The sequence below is a fragment of the Protopterus annectens genome, chromosome 7.part0 (assembly GCF_019279795.1).
Source record: "Protopterus annectens isolate FY-2018-M chromosome 7.part0, PAN1.0, whole genome shotgun sequence".
Taxonomy (NCBI): Eukaryota; Metazoa; Chordata; order Ceratodontiformes; family Protopteridae; genus Protopterus; species Protopterus annectens.
Genome location: NC_056739.1, coordinates 1,176,379,544 through 1,176,405,223, shown reverse-complemented (window position 1 = coordinate 1,176,405,223; position 25,680 = coordinate 1,176,379,544). Strand labels below are relative to the sequence as shown.

The 25,680-nt window shown below is 35.7% G+C and overlaps 1 protein-coding gene across 1 annotated transcript in view; it reads right to left on the bottom strand.

Moving 5' to 3' along the window:
• Positions 1-392: 392 nt before the first annotated feature.
• LOC122806145 (inter-alpha-trypsin inhibitor heavy chain H3-like) overlaps positions 393-25,680 on the bottom strand; it is a 1,222,311-nt gene continuing 1,197,023 nt past the window's right edge. Inside the window, exons 16-19 of the mRNA XM_044076382.1 lie at positions 21,781-21,858; positions 5,754-5,828; positions 789-814; positions 393-425 (exon numbers count right to left, since the gene is read on the bottom strand). Coding sequence (XP_043932317.1) covers positions 393-425; positions 789-814; positions 5,754-5,828; positions 21,781-21,858 — 212 coding nt within the window. The remainder of the gene's footprint in view (positions 426-788; positions 815-5,753; positions 5,829-21,780; positions 21,859-25,680) is intronic.

The following is a 25,680-nucleotide window of genomic DNA, read 5'->3' as shown; positions in this document are numbered from 1 at the left end:
AGAGATTCATGACATGCACTGACAAGGCAGGTTGAGTGTTTTTTTTTTTTTTTTTTTTTTTGCTTTCTGTAAACTCTAAAAGCTTCAAGATTTGATTTCCCACCAAAAATGCTTTTTTCCTCACTAGAGACAACCTCTGCTGTGCATGAGCCTATTTAGATACTTTTTACCGAGTTTATGAAGCTGCAGCTTGAGGAAACAACAGTGATGACATCACTTGACCTTTTGAACTTGTTAAATGGCTGTATCTAGGATTCTTTTCTCTTGAAATTCTGTTATAGTTCACTTAGATACTTTAAATGGTAAACAATTAGTTCTGATAGTGTTTAACTCCTTTGAAAATACCTATGTTCTTTTATAGATGCATATATTCTGCAGATTCAATGACACTTTTAGTAACTAAATGACATCAAATTAACTTGGAGCTGCATTAGAAAACTCATTATGCATATTAACATTGGACTTATGTTACATAACTAAACCTTTAGTAACTAAACAGAGGGTTGTGAGGCTTTTTTTGTAATAAGTGTTTATATATATATATATATATATATATATATATATATATATTCAACAGATACACGAAAAATGTTAGATAGATGATTGACAAAATGTTTAAAACATCTGCTGTTTCTTGAAAAGTCTTGGAAATATCGACAATCTTCTTAACCTTCAGCTTCTAATGTTTATACATACTCTGATCTGATGTATATTTCTGACATATCTATTTATCCGAGGTGCTATTATTATATGTGACATATTCATATAGCTTCAGTTATATTGGACACTCTCATTTTAATGCATATTTCATGGACTCAGATTTCTTTTGTTGCTTTCATAATGATTTTCTTTTTTTTATACTATATTTTAAGCAGAGATGGATAATTTGTGTCTTTTGGTGTTGGAGAGGTGGTGGATGGATGGTATAGTTAAGTTTTTAACTAAACCAGAAACTTTATGTTTCATGTATGTATTTGTAAATAGTTTTGGGTTTTGGAAAGTAGTGCTTAATACACATTATACATCCATGATAAGTAAGTTTTCAGTAGATTTCAAGTCAACACGGAAGAAAGGTCTTTCAGTAAGTAACAACATACACATTATAGTCAATGGCTTATAAATCTTTATCAATAAATATTAATGGTTTGAACAATAATGTCAAAAGAGCTGGTTTGCTTAAATATATCAAATGCATAAAGCCCAGATAATCTTTTACAGGAAACCCATCTATTAAAAAAAGACGTACAAAATACTCATTTAACGGCTATAACATTCTGGCTGATTCAAGTTTTAAGACTAAGAGAAGGGGCACTCTCATTCTATGGAAAATACTTATACTATGCCAATAATTATAGATACAATTTCAGATAATGGTGGGATGCTAAGCATGGTTATTTTGGAAATCAGTAGAAAGTATTATATTTTGATTAATACATACTGGATACCAGGACTAAGTACTAAATATGTTGAGAAATATCTGGACCTGATTACTTTAAATGCAAAAGGGGAAATTATAGCAACAGGTGATTTTAACTGTCTATTATCAGGCTATGATACTCCTAAAAATGGTAAAATAAAACTAACATCTCAAGCCAAGAAGTTAAATGACTTTACAAACCAGATGAACCTTAAAGATATACATGGTCTAAGAGAACATTATTCCTTATTCTATACTCACAATTCATATCGGTTTGGTAGACAAACAAACATTGATAAGGTCTTTGTATCAAATAATATGGGTCTATATCATATATTCGAAATTCCAAAATGTCAAATACCATATGTTCGAACTTGGAATTTCGAATACTGAAAACATTGAATGCTCAGAATAGAGAACTTTTTCCCAGTCAAAAAAATTTCTGTTCCGAGAAACATACATACAACACAAGCACACCAAAATAAATAAACCACACGCATACAGTTAACAAAACCCAACCCCGCACTAAACCACACATACATTACTAACTATCCACTTACCTTAACCCGCACCCTAACCCTAAGGTCCATAACTCTCGCACCACAGTGGAGGAAATAGTGAAGCCACAGAACGGCCCACCAAAATCTTGCCTTAGGTAAGATTTTGATGTTTTGGGGCTTCGCTATTTTCACCATTTGATATTTTGGGTTCGATATTTACACGTTTGGCATTTTACCTCTTCGGAATTTTGATATAAACCCAAATAATATATACTAAAAAATAAGTGACATATCTATAATGATGTGTCCACTTTCAGACCATAATGCTATAAACTTTACATTAACTACATATACAAATGATTTAAGATTTCTACAGAGAATTCCTGCTTACATAACTAAGTTAAAAGACTTTAGGGAATGGATAATGAAAGAAATAGACATGTTTATGGAAACAAATGATAATAGTGAAGTGATTGATACTATACTATGGGACACCTTTAAAGTTTACATATATATATATATATATATATATATATATATATATATATATAGTAGAATAAAATCTTGGTACCTTAAAAAAGGAGAGAGTGGAACAAAAAACTTTTAGAATTACAAAAAAAAAAAAAAAAACATAGACAAGATAAAAATGAACACAAAATCAAATAACAAAGTAGCACATAATGAAATTACTAAGTTAAATCAAAAATACTTAGAAGTTCTGAATCATAAGGTAGCCATAAACCTGGAAAAATTAAAATTACAATTGTATTCTGTAAATCCTAAATATCTACATAAAATAGTGGTAAGCTCCAAAAAAATAAACAATCAAAATCTTATTAATGAGATTAAATATAAAAGGGATGGTTCAGTTAAGAGTACATCTAACTTAATGGGCATATTAGAAGTGTTCAAAAACTACTATAAAGATATAAATAATAACACACCACTTTGGGAGACAGATAACGTAATACTTTTATTCAAGAAAATATAACTACTAATGTGTCAATGCAACAAAATAACATATTAAATAAACAAATAACACTAACAGAAGTGAAAGAGCAAATAAAAAATTTAAAAGATAATAAAGTTTCAGGACTGGATGGAATAATTCCTGAACTATATAAGATTTTTCCTGAATATATAATAAAGAAAATGATGAGTGCCTTTACTATGGTTAAGCAAAAATGTATAACACTCCCATCATGGAAATATTAAATTATCTCCCCCATTTTAAAACAAGGTAAGGACCCAAAATCTTGTGATTCATATAGGACAATTTTGTTGCTAAACACTGATTATAAAATTTTCATGACAATATTAGCTAATAGGATAAAGAAAATATTACCTAATCTAATACATAATGATCAGAATGGGTTCATTCTTCATAGAAAAGTGCAAGATAACATTATTAAATTACTGTCATTAATAAACATAGCATGCAAATACAAAAAACAACTAACTATTATCAGCCTAGACATATAAAAGACTTTTGATTCTATTAGATGGTCTTATCTACAAAGAATTTTGATTGGTTTTGAATTCTACTCCGATTTTTGTGAACTTATTAATGAAAATTTATAGTGGGGCACAAGCTTATGTGAAAATCAGATCATGTCTATCCTCACCACTAGAAATCCTCAAGGAAACTAGACAAGGTTGTCCTTTGTCACCATTACTGTTTGCTCTTTCAATGGACCTTTTGCTACATATATCAGAAACAAGCAAAATATAAAAGGCTTTCAAGTTAATAAGGACTATTGTCCTAAAATGCAATTATTTGCTGATGATATGTTATTAACATTGGATGATATTGATGGTTCTTTGCATAATGTTACAAATACCTTAAGCAAGTCTGAAATAATTTCAGGGCTTAAATTTAATCATAATAAATCCAAAACATTACTAATTAAAAAGAGCAACAAAACCTAAGACAGAATACCCTGTTTAATTGGGATAATGATGTATTAGAATATTTGGGTGTCAGTATAAAGAGTACATGGAAAGAGTCTGTTAAACTAAACTACAATGATTTAATAACCACCATTAGTGAACTAATCAAAAGATGGAATAAAATGTTCTTCACAATGGAGGATAAGGTCTCTTTAATTTAAATGATAATTTTACCTAAAATGTTGTTTTATATACAGTAATTGATACTACCCCCTCCCAAAAACTTATTTAAAAAATTAGACTCCATGCTACTTAAATTTTTATGGTTCCCCTTAAAACCTAGGATTGCATATAAATGGCAGCATAGAACTTGGAACAGTAACGAGGTAGGATTCCCTAGCTTAGGTCTTTATTCCAAATCAGTTATAATTAATGTAATATCACACTGGATCTCACCTACCTATATATCTGGCTGGAAAATAATACATGAGATTCATATAACTGATGTCAGATCTATAGAAAATCAATTTAAGGAACAATATGGAATAAGTAAAGTTCATTGGCTTTTACGTGAATTTTGTTTATTTAATAACAAGGTTGATCATTTTTCTTATGGCATTAATCAAATATTTAATAGCTTTAAAAATATAATTGATTGTAATTACAACATTAAACAATTCCTATTTCTTATATTCCCTATAGCATACTCCCCTGATTGCCTAGATTCTTTCAACATCAATGCAATGCAAAAATTAAAGGAAAATAACTTGATATTCTGGCATCAGTTTACTGAAAATAAGAGTATTAAACCACTAAACTCTCTTCTATGTAGTTTTGATAATAGTCAAATCAGTTGGTTGTTTATACACCCATTACGGCAGTTTATAGAAAACAAAATGAGAGTATCAATCAACCTAGAGACTGAATCTATACCTAGTTTGATTCAACTTTTTATTAGGTGTCTTGAAAAGACAGATTATCAAAAATTAAGTATTTCATCTATCTATAAGATACTAAGAGAAGACACTCTAAAGTTTGACTCACATTTTTGGAATTACTATGTAAAGATTAGTGGAGAACAAATAGTTGATGAATCCAAAAAACTGTTACTGAAATCTACGTATGGTACCTCTTCTTCATTATATAGGAGACTGTATACATGGAAATTTATGAATAGGAGTTTCTATACTTCACATAAAATAAATCTTACACTCAAAATCAGTGAAAGTAAAGGTTGGAAATATGATGAATTACTAGAGGCCAACTGGGTTCACATGTTCATTGAATGAAGAAATGTTGTTCAATACTGGAAAGACTTAAGGTATTTTGTAAAGGCTTTATCGTCTGATAACTGTCATATTTCTAACTCACTAATCCTATTCAATGTTCCTATACCTAATGTTATACATAAATCTCAGATTCAGTTACTCTGGTCACTTCTTGCAATTGCCAGAAAAGTTATTACTTTGAACTGGAAAAGTAAAGAAGATTTGATCTTTAAAGAATTTATTAATTTAGCAAAAGTTGTTTGTAAAAAAGAACTGCAAACCATTTGTTATAGAACTCAAAACATTACTCATAAAAAAATAGCATGGCAAAAATTGGAAAACCTTTTGAACAAATACTGGTAACTTATCATGGATAAAATGATTGTTTATCATGGATGAATGTAAATATTGTAAATAGTTTTGTTATTGTTTTATTGTATTTGTTATATGCACATTTGCGTATATTTATAATGAAAACAAAATAAAAATGTTTTTGGAAAAAAAAAGAAAATCCATGTTGTGTAAGAAGACGCTATGAACTAAGTTAACTGAATTAAAGCAAACTAAATATGATGTGTAATAAGGAGACACACAGAGGATTTCATTTAGTACATTTTCTATTAGACACTTAGTATTCACAATTTTTTTCACAACTGCATATGTAAAATATGCACTTACTTCTACGTGTTGACATTATTTCTTTGTGAATAACTTGATCGTTGTAAGAGCCAAGCCGACTTCTACCTCCAAGTGCTGCAATATGAAAAACATAATAAGACTGGTATGGCTACAACAGTGCATGTCTCATATTATATTATCTTGCAAATTATTAAAAATTACATACCTAGTTCTTGTCTCAGTGTCAGCACTTGAAAATGGTACTGAGCAAGTTATAGTTGTTTAAGTAAACTTACCATAACAGCATATGTCCTAACAGATCACTGTTCCTGTAGTCTAAGCTAACCGAGTTACATCCTTCTAAGTATACAACCACTGACCAATTGTGGAGCTTGAGGTGAAACTCAACAAAGAAGTGGTTATGTTTCCAAAGCTTTAAAGTTTTTTTACGTAAAGAAGGGAAGCTACATTCCTGAAATCAGATAAATGCTAGGAAAGGAAATAAACATAAAAGAGTGTGTGTGTGTGTGTGTGTGTGTGTGTGTGTGTGTGTGTGTGTGTATACACACACACACACATATATATATATATATATATATATATATATATATATATATATATACACACATATACACATACGTATACATATAGACATCTATACACACACACACACACATACACACACACACACACACACACACACACACACACACACACACACACACACACACACACACACACACACACACATGTCTATATTCATATTCTGACAATACACCTAACACACAAAAAATTATGGAGGGAGGGAAGGGAGGGAGCAGCTACTGCAACAGTGATCTATTAGAACATATACTGTTATGGTAAGTTTACTTACATAACTATACTATGATCAGTGTTGCAGTAGCCAAAGTTAAGTAGAATACCAGAGCTTAGAATTATAGTGGGGAGGAGGAAGGCGTTTGATAATCCAGGAGCCCTGGAGGACAGTACTAGCAAAAGTCATTCTGGATTTGGAAAATTAATCTAGTTTACATTGCTTTGTAAAAGTATGTACAGAGGACCAAGTTGTTAACAGTCAGCAAATCTGGAATAGCTCTAGAGATTACCCTTTTCCAAAAAGCCAAAAGAAAAGCCAAAGCCGAGGTATAGTGAGCCCTGAACTTGCCAGGAAGTTGTTTGATAATTATCTGCTTTGACACTGGCTACCCTTTTTTTCTTAACCTACATAGAAATAAATAGCTGATTGGTCTTATTGCAGGATTTTGTTCCATCCAAGTAGTATCTAATCAAAAAAAACTCACAACTTCAACCAAGAAAAAATAGTGAAGGCGCTGCCCAGTAACAATAAAGGCTTTCCTCTTCCGTTAATGGAAATAATTAATCATTGATGCACCTTTGATATACCAATGTCCAACCAGACAAAAAGTTCGAAATTCCAATTTATTGTATTAATAAAAATAAAAATAAAAATAAAGATCAGTTGAATTTCCTAGATTGAGCACTTTCATCTCCTATATGGAGACTTCATCAGAATCTGTTGTAACAAAACATCCTCAGTATAAATAACCATTCTAATTAATCAATTAGTTAATTACCCTTACATTTTTATAGGTTGGCTATTAATTGTTAACGCTTGATGCTGATATAGTTCATAAGCAGACAATTTAGCACTTTTGTAAAACACTTTTTGCAGTAATCACATTGTAAAAACTGTTCAAACTATTAATGCAGCCATTCCTAATACATACTTCCTAAAACATAGAGAAATACATACATAGTGAAAACTTATAAATTACATATATAAATACCTATCCTATACATATAAAATATCTAGAAAAATATATATTCTTAATAAAATGCTTAAAAAATCTTTATGTTGATTGTTTAGTATTGGTGTTCAAAAAATACATGTATAATAATCTTACAATTCTCAAAATCTCTAAAAAATCACTTAAAATACTTGTTCAAAAAGGTATAAAAACCTAAAACTATTCCAATACATTCTACTTGTAGTAGGTGTATTGACAATTACAACTGTGACTAAAATTAATACATATATTAATACTTAACCAAGTGACTTCAAAAAATACTGGTCTAGTGATGTCTCTTGGGGTCGTCAGCCAAGATCTTAAGGGCTGGGTTGATGGATATGTGGTCATTTAACCCATAATTCCCATATGAATCCAATCTTAACTGCCAGACCATCTCTCTAAATTCAAGTTTGGTTTACCAATCTCCACATTAATTTTAGTCACAGTTGTAATTGTTAATACACCTACTACAAGTAGAATGTATTGGAATAATTTTAGGTTTTTATACCTTTTTGAACAAGTATTTTAAGTGATTTTTTAGAGATTTCGAGAATTGTAAGATTATTATATATGTATTTTTTAAACACCAATACTAAACAATCAACATAAAGATTTTTTAAGCATTTTATTAAGAATATATATTTTTCTAGATATTTTATATGTATAGGATAGGTATTTATATATGTAATTTATAAGTTTTCACTATGTATGTATTTCTCTATGTTTTAGGAAGTATGTATTAGGAATGGCTGCATTAATAGTTTGAACAGTTTTTACAATGTGATTACTGCAAAAAGTGTTTTACAAAAGTGCTAAATTGTCTGCTTATGAACTATATCAGCATCAAGCGTTAACAATTAATAGCCAACCTATAAAAATGTAAGAGTAATTAACTAATTGATTAATTAGAATGGTTATTTATACACTGAGGATGTTTTGTTACAACAGATTCTGATGAAGTCTCCACATAGGAGATGAAAGTGCTCAATCTGGGAAATTCAACTGATCTTTATTTTTATTTTTATTAATACAATAAATTGGAATTTCGAACTTTTTGTCTGGTTGGACATTGGTATATCAAAGGTGCATCAATGATTAATTATTTCCATTAACAGAAGAGGAAAGCCTTTATTGTTACTGGGCAGCACCTTCACTATTTTTTCTTGGTTGAAGTATCTAATCAAACCCAACAATGAGGTGACAAACACGGTCGCAGCTGAACAGACATTTAATAGAGAGTAATGACAAACTAGAAAGCTTCATCAGACATATCAAACAACTTAATCACAACTATTTGAATACAACCAGGAAATTGATCATTGTAAAACTGACCAATCACAACAATAAAACAATAGAACTAAATTAGTGCAGCAAGCACCTAACATTGCAAAGTCTACAAAATGTGGGTTTAATACACACACACACACACACACACACACACACACACACACACACACACACACACATAAATATATATATATATATATATATATATATATATATATATAGATAGATATATGTATATGTCTATATATATATATATATATATATATATATATATATATATATATATACACACATATTTAATATAATCACCAGTAAAAATGTAAAATGTCAAACTTCAGAGTCTAAATTCTTGAACAATAAAATATATAAAAGTATATCTATATATATATATATATATATATATATATATATATATGCATACATATATATATTTATATACAAAATATATACACTGTATATACATATATAGAAGATCCACTGTCTATGCTAAAGGTGTATAAAACTCAATTTCACCAATTGTTGGCAGCATAATCAAAGAGTAATGCAACATCCTAATATTGCTAAATGAAGACATAGGAACAATCTTTAAAAGTGCATAATCAATATACATGAAAATATATGCTATACATACACCAAAGTTGCTGTTGTTTGTCTTTTCAGCTTTTCCTGGTTAGGGGTCGACACAGCGGAACTCTGGTCCGCTAATGATTGGGAATAGATTTTCTTATGGTGCCGAGTTGCCAGCCCGACGCCCAACCTTCAGCGAAGGCACGCCCATTCACGCATGTCTTTCGGAGGCGACTCGACCGTGGGGAGGACATGCAGACTCTACACACCAGGCACTCCAGCTGAGAATCGAACAGGAGAACCTCTTGTTGTGAGGCAACAACGCTACTGCTGTACCACCACGGCTATGTTATACATACGCCAAAGTATGAAAAAGTATGAAAGCTAAAATGAAATATGAAAAAAAGCATGGAAAATAGTATAAAAAAGAACATTGTCTGATTCTGATATAATGAAACACCATAAAAAGCCACCATCATCATCAGAGTTCGATGAGACTCTGACATCAGGTTGCGAGGGGGGCGCACTCCAACCCCCATGGTCACTTGTGAGTAGGAAGACAAAATAAGTACATTACAACCTGCACTATTACGTATGGTAATCCAGACAGACACATACAGGTGAGGACAAGCAACTTCATACATATACCACATCTTATTTCTGATCCCATGCACAACACACAAGCAGACTACAACATACACAGACAAGAAAAGCCCTGTATAACATGCAATCTGCGTAATGTTTGAATTCATAAACCTTCTGAGTCATAGGATGTATAAAGCTACTGCTATTAGCCATATAAATGCAGTGGTTACAACTCCTGCATCCAAAAGTCCCTCTCCTCACTGTCTGGGCTCTCTTATTACTTGCTTTCTCATAGCAAAATACCTCTTCAATGACTTGGTGTTCCTGTAAGCATATCTGGGTCTGTCACCTACTAGACTAGTAATCTTTACATCTGTCATCAATATCTCCCAGTTTTTGGATATAACATCTCGAACTATCTTATTAGTAGAAAAAGGAATCTTAATCCTACATTTACTAAAAAAATCTGTCTCATTCCTAATATTCACTGCATCAAGGTCCCTTCTGGCTCTAAAGTATGGTCTCACCTTATTTCTCCTATCTAGAAATGTATCATCATGTAGGCGAATACATTCATTCTTCTTATAGCCCATCTCTAAAAGTTCATTCTCCAATCATCTCAGAGCAGTATTACAACAACTTGATCTGAACTTGTTAGTCTAGACTGTAATTCCCTTCATATACATTGATTATGCACTTATAACCATTGTTCCTGTATCTTCATTTAGCAACAGTAGGATGTTGCAGTACTGTTTTGAGTATGCTTCGACCTATTGGTGAAATTGGTTTTTATACACCTTTAGCACTGACAGTGGATCGTCTGTATATGTATATACAGGGTATATTTTTTATATATATTTTTTTATATATGTTTTTATATATATACTTTTATATATTTTTATTGTTCAAGAATTTACACTCTGAAATCTGACATTTTACATTTCTAGTTATGATTATATTTGTGTGTGTGTGTGTGTGCATGTGTATAATAGGTGCTTGCTGCACTAATTCAGTTCTTTATTGTTTTATCATTGTGATTGGTTAATTTTACAATGATCAATTTCCAGGTTGTATTTAGATAGTTCTGATTAAGTTGTTTGATATGTCTGATGAGGCGTCCAAGATTGACTAGAAAGCACTTACATCATTTTATTTTACTCTCTATTAAAAGTCTGTTCAGCTGTGACTGTGGCCAAAGCCTTCGATACTATTCTTCACTCGGGTATAATAGATAAACTCTCTCAACTAAGCATCATTCCATATGTTACCAGATGGGTAGCAAACTGGCTCACTGACAGAACCCACCTAGTCAAAATAGGGGAAGCCATCTCAAGCAGTAGACCAGTAACAAGTGGCATACTCCAGGGGATCGGTCTTAGGTGCCTCTGTTGTTTGGGATATACTTTTCTGAGGTGCAGGCCAAAAGTAGTAGGCTATGGCTGACCAAGTTTGCAGATGACTGCAAGCTGGGCATTGTCTTGAATTCGCCAATGATGTGGGCATTCTCCAAGAGGGTCACACCCAAACAAATGACTGGTGCTAGAAACATGGCCTCAAACTGAATGCCAAAAAATGTATCATGACCCCCTTCGGGGGGAGTGATGTCCCCACAAATTATCACATTAATAACAAGGTCCTAAACATGCAATCAGTCATGACGGACTTGGGCATCCAGGTTGATAACAACCTGACTTTTGACCACCATATTGCCTCCGTTGTACAGAAAGCTTCCTACATGGCCCACCTCATTAGGAAGGGTATCTCATCCAAGGAAAAGAGGTCATAACATCCCTGCATTTTTCCCTTATACCACCCATGATTGAGTACAATGCCTCTTTTGGCATGTACCTCACAAAGCATATGCAGCAACTGGAGAGAACACAGAGGTTCCTCACCAGGAGAATCCAGGGCCTCAAAACATCTACCCTACACAGATAGGCTAAAAGCCCTTCCCTCTGCTCAGTCTCACACAGACTCCTCAGAGATGACCTCTGTCTGTCTGGCATACAAAGCAATCTCAGACCCCACCTTGATGGGAATGCTGCATATCCGCAAGTCAAGCTCCACTCAAGTAACCTGGATTCATGACCTCAGCTTGGTCTGTGACATCAACAGAACTTGCTGGTGGGAAAGATCTATATCCCAGAGACTCCCCCCTTCTGTGGAATAGACTTCCTCTCCACGTCAAGCAGAGTACCTCATTATCCCTTTTTAAGTGCAACCTAGATAACTGGATGGGGAACAGAAAATACACACCTGGGATTCCACCTGTGTATCTGCTGTACAGGCGCATTGGTTGCTGATTTGCTTTTTTAATTCCTAATGCAAGCAGAACTACAGAGCCAAAAACATTTCTTCTTTTTTAAAATAATGCTGTGGCCAGGCACCCCATCCAGTTCTTGGCCCTAGGCAGCTGTCTAGGTCACCTAGTGTTGGATCTGGCATGGGAAGGGTCTTACAACAATCATTCCATATTACTTGACTATCCCTTTTTCTGGAAGATTTTCCCCATCTTCTTTCAACCAATCTGCCACTTTTTCTTGTACATCTGCCTGTTAGAAGTCTTTTGAGGCTGTTATTTTGTTTTTTGAAAAGGAACCTGTACCAGAAGAATGCAAAGTTCCTGTAATCACGGCTGCACAGGTAAAAACCACACTATCCAAAGCCAAGAACACAGCATCCATGGGACCTGACAATATCCCAGGCTGTGTTCTACATGAACTACAGAACGAGCTGGCACCCCACCTAAGCACCATGTTCAATCATAGCCTCACCTCAGGCTTTGTGCCCACTGAATAGTGTACAATGACAGTTATTCCACTCCACAAAGGGGGAGCCACCATGGACCCTGGGAACTACCACCCCATTAGCCTGATGAGCCTGGTCTGCAATGCTATGGAACGTATCATCATGGAACTTATAAACAGTGACAATGGTAATCTCCAAACTCTGGACCCCACCCAGTTTGGATTTGTAAAAAGCAGATCATGTCTCCTAAACTTGATAGACTTCTTTGAAGTGGTCACCAAAGCCATAGATGAGGGTAAGGTGGTTCACACAGGCTATCTAGATCTCGCCAAGGCTTTTGACACCATCCCCCACTCTGGAATTATAGATAAACTCACTAAACTAGGTATAAATCCCTGTGTCACAAGATGGGTTGCCAACTGGCTCACTGACAGAACCCACACTGTGAAAGTAGCACACTCCAAATCCGACTTCAGACCAGTAACAAGTGGAGTACCACAGGGTTCAGTCCTGGGTCCTCTCCTGTTTGCTATCTACTTCTCTGAAGTACAGGCTAACACAGAAGGTCTTTGGCTAATGAAGTTCACAGATGACTGCAAACTAGGAGCCATAATTGAAACTCCTAATGATGTGGACATCCTACAAAAGGGCCTCACTGAGACAGATGCCTGGTGTCAAAGCAATGGCCACAAGCTCAATGCCAAAAGTGCATTGTCATCCCTTTTTTCTAAAAACTCTGTACCCATGAACTACCACACAGGCGGTAGTCTACTTATCACCGAAAGTGTGATAAGAGACCTTGGGACACAAGTGGACAGTAGTCTCTCCTTTAATAATCACATTACCACAGTAGTTAGGAAATCCTTCAACATGGCACACCTGATCACAAAAGGTTTCTCATCCAGGAAAAAAGAGGTCATTGTTCCCCTCTACTCGCCACTCATTAGACCCATTATAGAATACAGCACTCCTTTTGGTATGTACCTCACAGGACATCTACAACAACTGGAAAGGCCACAGAAATACTTCACAAAGAGGATTACCGGTCTCAAACAGATGTCCTACGCAGACCATCTAAAAAAACTCCAGCTTTACTCCGTCGCATATCACCTACTCAGTGGCGATCTCTGCCTAACATACAAAGCTATGTCAAACCCAGAGCTGTTGGACATGCTCCATTTAAAGGAATCCCAATCCCTCCAAGCTACACCCTCTAGAGACCTAAACCTTGTCACCACAATAAACAGAGCATGCTGGAAGGATAGATTCCTGTCCCAGAGACTTCCCATACTCTGAAACAAACTACCTATCTATATCAAACAAAGCTCCTCATTAGCACTCTTCAAGAAAAATCTTGATGATTGGATGGGAGATAGGAAATTCACCTTGGGGATCATTTCTGTGGCTCTGCTCGACAGGGGCACAGGAAAATAATTTTCTTGGGAGGCAAAAGCCAGGGTACCTTTTTGGCTAGGCTTATATAGGTCCTAGGGTGAACAGCCTAGTACCTACTTATGAACCTATAAACCTGAGTTTGCAGAAAGGTTTTAGCAACCTTAAAGAAGATGGGTGGAAAAAATCTGAGCACCCCCCCCCCAGTCAATTCCTCTCTTTCATCAAACTGTTTGAGTACCTGATTAGCAAAAGGACTAAAATAAACCATCCTTATCCAAAGCAGAATTTTAGAATTTCAGGCAGAGTATCTTCAAAAAACTTCTGTATACCTCGCCAAGCAAGATGTCTTATAACAAAAGCATAAGCTGCTACCCAGGGCACAAAGTCGGCACTGTCATAAGAACATTTTAAGGAATACTTAGTTACTTGGGAAAAATAGATGTTCAAACAGGATTTACTTTCTGAAGACAGAATACCGGCAGTAATATTTAACATATCGAAAGAAGCTCACCAATCTAAAGACTAATGTGGCAGAAGAATAAATTCTCTTCCCTAATTTGTCAAAAGTTTTCTCATCCTTATCAAAGGGAGGGGGATAAGCATTAACTTTTTTTTTTCAGCCAGAAACTCGTGCAAGATCAGATCTAGGATAAGAAAATAAACGTTTGTCAGACTGATAAATCTTACAAAGTTTGTCTGCCTCTTTAGGGGGCTGCAGGTTACTCCAGTCAATATCAATAACATCCTCCAAACCTGGAAATAAATCACAGTATTTCTTAAAAAGCTGGACTATCAGTCTGTTCCCACTGAAACATTTTATTCATTCTAGAAACAGTTTAAAAAAATGAAAATTCCTCCAAAGTAGTCTCAGGGTAAACACTTTCTTCAATGTCAGAATCAGGTACTTGAACAGAAAAATTAGAAGATGCTATTTCCCAATCCCATTTCTGAAATCAGACAGGGGATCCGCAGAAACGGAGGGCTATGACTTTTTTTTTTTTTTTTTAACACGAAAATTCAAGTCACCATCTGGAGGTTTTAATGATTGCAATAAATGCTGAGCCAAGCCAATAAACTCTTCCTTATTAACACAGAAAAACAGTCTGAGAAAGGCTAAATGTTAAATCTTTTGTCTCCTTTTTTTCTCAGGAAAAAAACACAAATTTCCCATAAAAAAATAATGCCACTCACAGAAATCAGCACATTTTCACAGAAAATAACATATTGTGGAAGGTTTTCACCAAAAGGAACTTATCTATCCAACAACAGAAGACCTTAAGCCAACCTTCAATCCTCTGAGACCCGCAAGAGGAGCACTCTCTATGGGAAACAGGAAAGTATTGAATCTTTGATGTCCAACCTGTGGGTTTTCTCCACTTGAGCTTGCACAACCATATCCTAGGTGGGTGAAGGGAGTCCAAGGCTTTGAAATACTGGACAGCTGTTATATCCTAGGCAGAATATAACCCACATAACATAGGCTACTGCAGCAGTGATTTATGAATGAAAATCACCCCTTTCAAAAATGTTTAACTTCAGCCTTATTAGAAAGGGGGGGGGTAAAGGGGTATTCAAGCAGAAATGTTTGATAAATGTACTTTTACAGAACAGTACAACAGGCCATTGGACAGTAACTCATAAAACAATGAAAAAACAGAGGCAGCCTGGCCTGAAAATGAACCTGGTTCTTTGACTGGTCTCAAAGGAAAACCTTTTTCACTTGCACACGTACGATTTTCCAGTAGCCAGTTTTCTCACCTCCTTTAGTACCTACTGAACATTTTCAGAAAAAAGATGCCTAAAAGGCATCCAAATTCTACCATCCAGACAGTTAGTTGAAGAGTTCCCATACTGGGGTGTATCAAACTCCCCCATCTTCAGTAAATGTAGTCTGAGGAAGCTTGTGGTAATTACTCATGGCTAGACTGAAAAGAAGGAACAGTCACTGCTGCCATGGCCAGAAGGGGAGTCACCACCACATTTTCTGGAAAGTCCTTCTGAATCTTTAGGAAAAACCCTGAAAATCATTAGGGAGGAAAGGTATAGAATATTGCTAACCAAGGGAATGAGAAAGCATCTGTCTTCCAGGCTTATTTGCAAGGAGTCCGGTATCAACATTTTTTTAGTTGTCTGTTTTGATGGGAAGCCAACAAATCTACTTGAGGCGTTCAACACAGCTGGATCAACTCTTGAAACACCCTAGGATGAAGTTTCTATTTGCTGGGGTCTGTTCTTTTCCTGATGGGCTTGCCTGTAATGAAGCCTTCTTCTGATGCAATGCATGAAGCCTGAAGAGTCAAACTAAGCTGAGTTTCTACCTTGCAGGCTATCATCGCAAGTTTGCACACAGGGTAAGATTTAGTACCCCCATCTGTCTATCTACCATATCACAGTGGTGTTGTCTGTGTTAGGGACCAAAAGATGATTTAAGACCTTCAAAGCATCAATCACTGCCAGCATCTCTCTGACATGTATGTGCTTCTGTCCATTTTTGAAACCACTCTCCATGCCAGGTCTGAAGCATCAGTGGTGAAGGACTTCAGGGGGTGTAGGGAGGAGAATAGAAGACATGTACTGTAAACTTTCTGATCTACCCAGCATTCAATCTCTATCTTTACAAATCCCAGAATTGGGATCTGAAAGGACATGGGATGTAGATGTTGAGTTCAGACTGATCTGAGGTGCCACTGTTTCCTCATGTGTTATCTCGCCAGGGGGAGCATGAGAATCATCAGTAACATGTACCCCAGAATCCTGAGAAATTCCTTTGCAGATGCATGGTTTTGACTAGAGAAAATCTAGAGGAAGAAGGCTCTTCTCAAAGCGAAGTCCAACAAACATACCACAAAAATCATTATGTGAGAATGGATGGGATGAGAGAAGACTTATGAAAGTTAATTAGAACCCCCAGAATGAGTATAAATTTCTGAATAGCTTACAAAACTCTTGACAGCTGGAAAAAGAGAGTCTACAATAATACAATCATTCAAATAAAGAAACGTGAATGGCTTGAAATTTGTAATAAGCAGTGATTTGTGCTAGTTATTTTAACATCCTTGGTACAGGAGACAGTTTAAATCATAAAACACAGAACTGGTAATGTCAGTCAGACAGAGCATATCTTAAGAAACTCCTGAAATGCTGTGCAATATAAATGCAATCATGAAAGCTAGAGGGGGAATTAGGGGTACAAGACACTGAAAAGATAACATTATCAACTTCAAAATCTTGACAGACAGGTTCAGAAAGTTAAGATCCTGTACAGTCCTTCGTGATCATTCTATTTTGGGAACAAGGGAAAATCCTTGAATAGAAACCTTTGTCAAGGAGATTGAGATGCACCACTTCTGTGATTCCCTGAGACAGCATGTGGTGCAGAAACACAGGAAATAGAGAGGTCTGGTTCCTTGGACAGGAAGAAATCCCCTAAAAAGGAGGAAGGGATTTCCATTACTGTACCCCTTGCCTGACTGTATTCAGTACCCAGCTGTATGAAACAATGTGATCCCAGAATGGAAGATAAAGTCTCAAACATTGAAAGGCTGCCGACGTGGGAAGGAGGAAGAGCCTGGACAGGCAGATAGTCATGCTTACTAGGAAGTCTGACCTTGACTTTTAGATGCTTTTCCTTTCTATTTACAGCCTCCTTGCCATTGCTTCTTAAAGCATTGTTTGCTGGGTCCTTGCTGCTTAAACTGCTTATTGAAAAAAGGAGATGAAGATTGTGAAAATTAGTATTTGTTCTAAAAAAGGAGGGTTGAAAATGTGTGTTACTCCTTGAATCAATTTCCCTCTTTCATCACACTTCTTAAGCACCTTGGCTGAAGAAGGGCCAGACAAAACCTCTATAATGGAGAATTAAACATATCCATATTTAATACTGTCAGGCAGATTTTGAGAATGAAGCCAAACAAGTCTCCTCAAGACTGATCCAGAAGCAACAGCTCTTGGGACGCACTCAGAAGAATTATAAGTACATTTCAAAACAAGCTTAGTCACCAGAGAAACAGCTGTTACTGAAGCAGTTAATGAATTCTTTACTTCAGAAGAAGGAAGGTTAACCATTAAGTTCTGAATTTTCTCAAAAGATAACAGTGAAAACTTTAACATATGAGCTTGGTAGTTTAAAATCCTGAAAGTTAAAGTACTAGAACACATTTCTTCCCCCAACTTATCCAATGTTTTCCCATCCTTCTCACAGGGAGAAGGGGTTAGCAGAAGTAATGTGGTTAGCAGCGGCTGATTTTGATACAGGAAAAACTACTGGGCACTGGATAAATATTGTAAAAGAGATAAAAGAACTGGAATATGGATCTTTAGTAAGAGGAAGGAGCAAATTACATAGAAATAACTGGAAATTGTGGAACAATATATGCAGAATAATGTTGAGGAGGAGAAGTGAAGCTTAAGGGACAGTAGGAGTTCAGCAACTTATGTAATGCTGGACTGATGATAGTTATAAGGAAAGAAAAGATACGTGAAAATAATGTATGTAATGGAAAAAATGTTAATATGTTTTTTTTTCTTTTCTGTTAATTTATGTTTGTCTATGTCTTCAGTGATGATTTAATAAAGGCGTATAAAAAAATAAAGAACTGCTAGATCTGCTTTAGGGTTAGAAAACAGTACTTGGTTGTCTGGGGTTCATTATATAACCTGTCTGACTTCTTGTAAACAGAATGCTGACTATTAGGTAAGCTACCAGCTGTGAGAAAAAAAATATATTCTCAAAAACAGGCAACATGGGAATAAGAGCTGTAGCTTTAAAATTAATTTCACTTTACCCTCACTGAAAAAAAATTCTTTCATTTTAGACAATGTGCCAGAAGAAGATATCTCTTCATGAGGGAAATCTGATGACATACTTTTCTCATAATCAGAATGGTCAGATTGACAAGAAACTCCTGGTACACAACAGACCACCTGTCATATTTGCTCTTAAAACTGAAAATCCATGTCAGAAACAGAATGAACTCTTTTCATATTGTAGCCTGAAAAATAAGAAGGCAAAGAAAAAGCAGAAATAGGTTCTCTGGCTAATCCCAGTAAATCAACCCTATCCATTGAAATAGAAGCAAGGCATTGAGAAGTTTTTTCTTTCAAAGAACACTTTTCCTAAAAAATGACAGACTCTTGGCAGGCATACCAATACCAGCTTCGACATCCCCATTCCGATCAAGTGAAGAACCTTCACCCGCCCCTTCTCTTCCCATGACATGGACAAAAGTATCTCTCCCTTGGTGGACAAGGGCATCCTTACAGCCACAGAGGACATGACTATTCCCTGGCTTTTGGTGGCTGCAACTGCTACACCCAAAGGAGGATGTGCGGGAGAGGGGGATAAGTAGTCTGAAGAACAACAAATGGCCACAGTAGAGTAACCCACCAGACAGAACAGGAGCTGACTTGTCACTCAAATATAACTTTCTTCTTTTTCTGGCAGGTGAAGGTACAACGGTGGAGACTGAGGAAAGTTCCATAGCTAAGCCGAGGAAGAGCCATCGAAAGTGGAAAGTGGAGCTTGAATGAGTCCATAAAGTGTAAGGTACATAACAAGTAGTTCTGAGGTAAGTAAACCAATGACAGTCCTCCACAAATTAAGTATCTTACCCTAAACACTCAAACACTGCAGTGCTGAAAAAAGTTTCAAAATGGTACTTTCCCTCACAAAAAGTTCACACAAGCAGTTTCATAAGAACTCCTTTAGATATGCAGTGACAATTCTACAAATTTAGATTCCCAGCCAGACACAAATTCTGAAAAAAAAATTTTTCTTCATACAAATCACAAAATAGTGGAAGGTCTTCCCTAAAGGGAGACTTATCTGTCCAGCCTTGTAGGATTGCTAGTCAATCGACAGTTCCACAGGGACCACAGAACGTACACACTCTTTGTGGGCAAAAAAGCTCTGAAGTTTTAAAGCTCCAACTGTCCCTTTATGGAGTTCTATTCGAGCTCCTGAAAGTTGGGGCATATGGAAAGCACCTAAAGCTCTGTGAAGTTGGTTGGAACAGAGAGTAGGACCCATATAGTTAGGCCACTGCCAATACTGATCCATGTATGGACATCAGATACAACCAGCTAGTTAAAATGGTAGTGATTGTTAAGTTAATGACTCAGAATAATGACAATGAGTTTAATGATGTGTTTAATTAGAGATGACAATTAGAAGTGACAGGCTGAACAGAAAAGAAGAAATGAGAAGTGACAAAGTGTGAACATCCAAGTGAGGAAACAGCATTAACATGCAATAAACATATCCTCTGAATCAAGATATCTGAAACACAAAATGAAAATAAGAAAAAAACTTCAATAATCATGAAATAACCACAGACAGTCTTATTCTTTTCCCATATGAATGAGTAATTGATTTTTTAACAGAATAATGATTTTTTTTACCAAAGAAGCGATCAGAACATAAACATTCAATATCTGTCACAATGTTTGTTCAATGGGCACTAATCACAGACAAACTAGAACAAAACCTTGTGGTTGTCATGATTTCAGTGTCACTTCCCTTGATTCTTCCTTTTTGTTCAACTTCACAGTCCCCAGAACCATTTTTATTTTGCATTTCAAATAGTAAGAGAAACAAAACCAAAGTAATAGTTACAACAAAGAAGAAATCAAATTACTGCATCGTGACTTAAGCAGCAGATAAACTGAACAATGTGAAGAGAGGGAGGTTCATTAAACAGTGCTTTCTCCATCTCTAGAACAGACTACCACTGCAAATTAAGCAGTGTGATACATTATTTTCCTTCAAATTAAGAAAATTAGATAGGTCTTTACAAATTCATGTCTGGCTTTACTTGCCTCGTCTTTTTCGACAGAAGAGGTTCAGTCTGAGGGTGGGTATTTCTAAGGATTAAATACTTGCTAAACTCAATTGTCTTGTATTTCCTATGATCTTATAAATGTGTCAAGGTTAACAAAAAGATTGAAGTAGTACTTCTGTTAGGGGTAAGGTCATATGTTGAAATTTTATGTCCATCAGATATAAAATGCCACATTAAAGTGCATTTTGTGCTCTTAACAGATATAATATCCTCTGTTAATGGATATGTGAATGTATACCTACAATAAAGTGAATGGCAGAATACATTACACTAATCACTTATGTGAAATGCATAACTGTTAAATATTAGGCAGCACACTCACTTTTGGTTGTGTGGTCGTCTCTCACAGACAACACTTTTAAGTAAACTTTGCTTTTGCATAGTACTTTCATCTTATTATGGAATTCTACAGAAAAATGTTAACTAAAGACCTTTGTGTATTTTTCTTATTATGATGGAGACAATTTCGTGGTACATTTAATCCATTAACAATATTAGTACCTATAGAGTCATTCATCTATTAGCAGCATGCTGTAAAGTACTAGTTCTCTCAAAGTTCAGTTGCTGATTTGAAGAAGCTGACAACTTTGCTACAAATATCTATTACATGGTTTAGCAGGAATAATTAGATTCCATTTTGCATGAAACTATATTGCCATGTTGCATTACTATGGCATGTTTGTCAAGTTTATCAGAAAATCCATGTTGTGTAAGAAGAGGCTATGAACTAAGTTAACTGAATTAAAGCAAACTAAATATGATGTGTAATAAGTAGACAAACAGATGATCTCATTTAGTACATTTTCTATTAGACACAAATTTCTTAACGCCTGCATATGTAGTATATGCACTTACCTAGTAGCTGTTCTGATATTATTTCTGTATCAAGAGCTTGATCGCTGAGAGATGGAAACAAACTTCTACCTCCAAATACTGCAATAAGAAAAACATGACAAGACTGGTGTGGCTACAACAGTGCATGTCTCTTATATTATCTTGCAAATTATTAAAAGTTACATACCTAGTTCTTGTCTCAGTGTCAGCACTTGTAAATGGTACTGAGCAAGTTATAGCTGTTTAAGTAAACTTACCCTAACAGCAGATGTCCTTCCTAACAGATCACTGTTGCTGTAGTCTAAGCTAACCGAATTGCATCCTTATAAGTATATGACCACTGACCGGATTACCAATTGTGGGGCTTAAGGTGAAACTCAAAAAAGAAGTGGTTAGGTTTCCAAAGCTTTAAAGTTTTTTTTTTGTTTAAAGAAGGGAAGCCACAGCCCTGAAATAAACATACAATTGTGTATGTGTGTGTGTGTATGTGTATACATACATATATATATATATATATATATATATATATATATATACACACACATCTATATACACCACACACACACACACACACACACACACACACACACACACACACACACACACACACACACACACACACACACACACACACACACACTGTCTTAATTTCGGTGCTAAAAAGTGCATTGTTATCCCCTTCGGGAAAAACACGGTGCCACAAACTACCACATCAACGGTAACCCTCTCAACTCCCATGGTGTAATAAGAGAGCTAGAGACACAGGTAAATAGCAACCTGTCCTTCGACAACCATGTTGCCAGAGTAGTTAGAAAGTCCTTCTATGTGGCACACTTTGTGAAGACTGGTAGAAATGGGTGAAGGCTGCCAGCCTAGCCAGATAGAATTGTGCATATAATTCTATCATTTGTAAATATGAATGTTGAACTTAAAACAATGTGCAACATTGCCATCTGCTGTAAAGAAAGCTAAGTCAAGCATTTCTTGTTGGTCCTTTGAAATTAAAATTATTTCATCACTGCCTTTGATGTTTTATAAGCCAGCTCCAGTCCGGCTAAATGAAGACTTCTTGCCTATTGTTTTAAGGCTAAAGTTAATGATCAGAATTTACATGTGGAATGTCCTTTATTGCTCTAAATGTAAAAGAATGTAAATGCAGTTTCTGTCAGCCTGGGAACTCCAGGAAGTGTAAAAAGATGACGTAATGTTTTAGCAAAACTGCAGTTTCAATTGACACAGTGAGAACCGAGATTATTAAGCATTTTTGTCTGACTATCCAACTCAGCACTGCCTTATGGTCTCTTTATGTAAGTAGTATGTTAGAACTGTGTTTTCTCCTAGAAGTAGCTAGGAATTAGGAAACATTAGACTAAGTGTTTTTCTGTTATGTCAAAACTGTACTACTGATTTATTTTAAGTATTTCTGTGTGATCTCTGAACTTTTGACTAGCACTGTATAGTAGAAAGTATTGTCTTGTGGTTTTATTTATTATTAAATATTTCAAAACCTTTTAACTGTGGCTGGTTTGTGTATAGATAATTTAAGCTCTTTAGAGTACTTGTATGCCTTTGGTAAAACTGTACATAGCCACTCTAATAAGCCTTGACTGTAGTCACACTTATCAATTGGATAATAATATTGCACAGTAATAATTTGATGCCCTTTTAAGGGCCTTTGAGTAGCTGATAAATATTAGCTGGGTAGTGGCAAGTGGTACTACCGTATAGTCTGGGTAAAAGGAGCACAGCTGGAGAACCTGCGCCAGCCTTCCCCAGAAGTGTCTGTGTGGTTGTATAAACCCTCATCTCAAAGTGTGTGTGTGTCAGCTACTTGGGCAGGAACACGAAGCACTGGTTGGACAGAGAGGGTGCTAGAGATTTTATCTTGCCCAGCTAGGCTGAGATCTGGACCCTATAGCTGTGCCAGTGGGGAGTCTTATTGGGGACCTGGGGAGCAAGGGAGCGACCAGCCCCGGACTGACTGTGATCTCTATGTGCTCTTAAGGGAAATTGCACTTTACTGTGTGTATTTGATATCCTTTCCTCTCATATGAGATGCCCTCTCTGGTGTTAGTGGTGAGGATTGAGGCTCCTTGATTGCTGGACCAGGGCACAAGCGTCACACACCTCATTACAAAAGGTTTCTCATCCAGGAAGAAAGAAGTCATAATCCCTCTCTATTCATCCCTCATTAGACCCATTATAGAGTACAATGTCCCATTCAGCATGTACCTCACTAGACACCTACAACTAGAGAGGAGACACCTACAGCAACTAGAGATGCCACACAAATTCCTCAAAAGAGGATCCTAGGGCTCAAACACATGCCCTATACAGACAGACTCAAAAAACTCCAGCTATACTCCATCTCATTTCGCCTATTTAGAGGCAATCTCTGCTTGACATACAAAGCCATGTCTGACCCAGTGTTGCTAGACATGCTTCATCTGAAAAAGTCTCAATCCCTTCGGACAGCACACTCCAAAGTTCTCAACCTCATCACCACAATAAACAGAACCTGCTGGAGGGACAGGTTCCTGACCCAGAGACTTCCCATACTCTGGAATAAACTCCCCATTCATGTCAAGCAGAGCAATTCATTAGCCCTCTTCAAGAAAAATCTTGATGAATGGATGGGTAACAGGAAATTTTCCCAGGGATCACTTCAACAACCTTGCTCAATAGGGGCACAAAGAACTAATGTCCAAAAGTCTATAGTCATATTCTGACAATACACCTAACACAGAAAAATTTATGGAGGGAGGAAGCGGCTACTGCAACAGTGATCTATTAGAACATATACTGTTATGGTAAGTTTACTTACATAACCATACTATGATCACTGTTGCAGTAGCCAGAGTTAAGTAGAATACCAGAGCTTAGAATTATAGTGGGGAGGAGAAAGGTGTTTGAGAATGCAGAAGCCCTGGAGGCTAGTACTAGCAAAATCCATTCTGGATTTGAAAAGGAATCCAGTTTGCATTGCTTTGTAAAAGTATGTACAGAGGACCAAGTTGTTAACTCTAGAATACTTCTACAGTCAAGAAATATTTTAGAGTCAGCAAATCGGAATAGTTCTAGAGATTACCCATTTCCAAAAAGCCAAAAGAAAAGCCAAAGCCCAGGTATAGTGAGCCCTGACCTTGCCTGGAAGTGATTTGATAATTATCTGCTTTGACACTGGCTACCCTTTTTTCTTAATCTACATGGAAATAAATAGCTGACTGGTCTTCCTGCAGGACTTTGTCCAGCCCAAGTAGTATCTAATCAAACCAACAATGAGGTGACAAACACGGTTGCAGCTGAACAGACTTAATAAAGAGTGAAATAAAATGATGTAAGTGCTTTTGCGTCAAACTAGGAAGCTTCATCAGAGATATCAAACAACTTAATCACAACTATTTAAATACAACCAGGAAACTGATCATTGTAAAATTAACCTATCACAATGATAAAACAATAAAGAACTGAATTAGTGCAGCAAGCACCTAAGATTGCAAAGTCTACAAAATGTGGGTTTAAAAACACACACACACACACACACACACACACACACACACACACACACACACACACATATATATATATATATATATATATATATATATATATATATATATATATATATATATATGCACACACACATATTTAACATAATCACCACTAGAAATGCAAAATGTCAAACTTCAGAGTCTAAATTCTTGAACAACAAAATATGTAAAAGTATATATAATATATAAAATATATACCCTGTATATATATATATATATATATATATATATATATATATATATATATATATACATACAGAAGATCCGGTCTATATCATAACATCGAAAAACAACAAATGTCATAATATCGAACCCAAACCATGTAAGACTGACAACAGCGAAGCAGCGGAACATCGAATTCTTTCCGAGG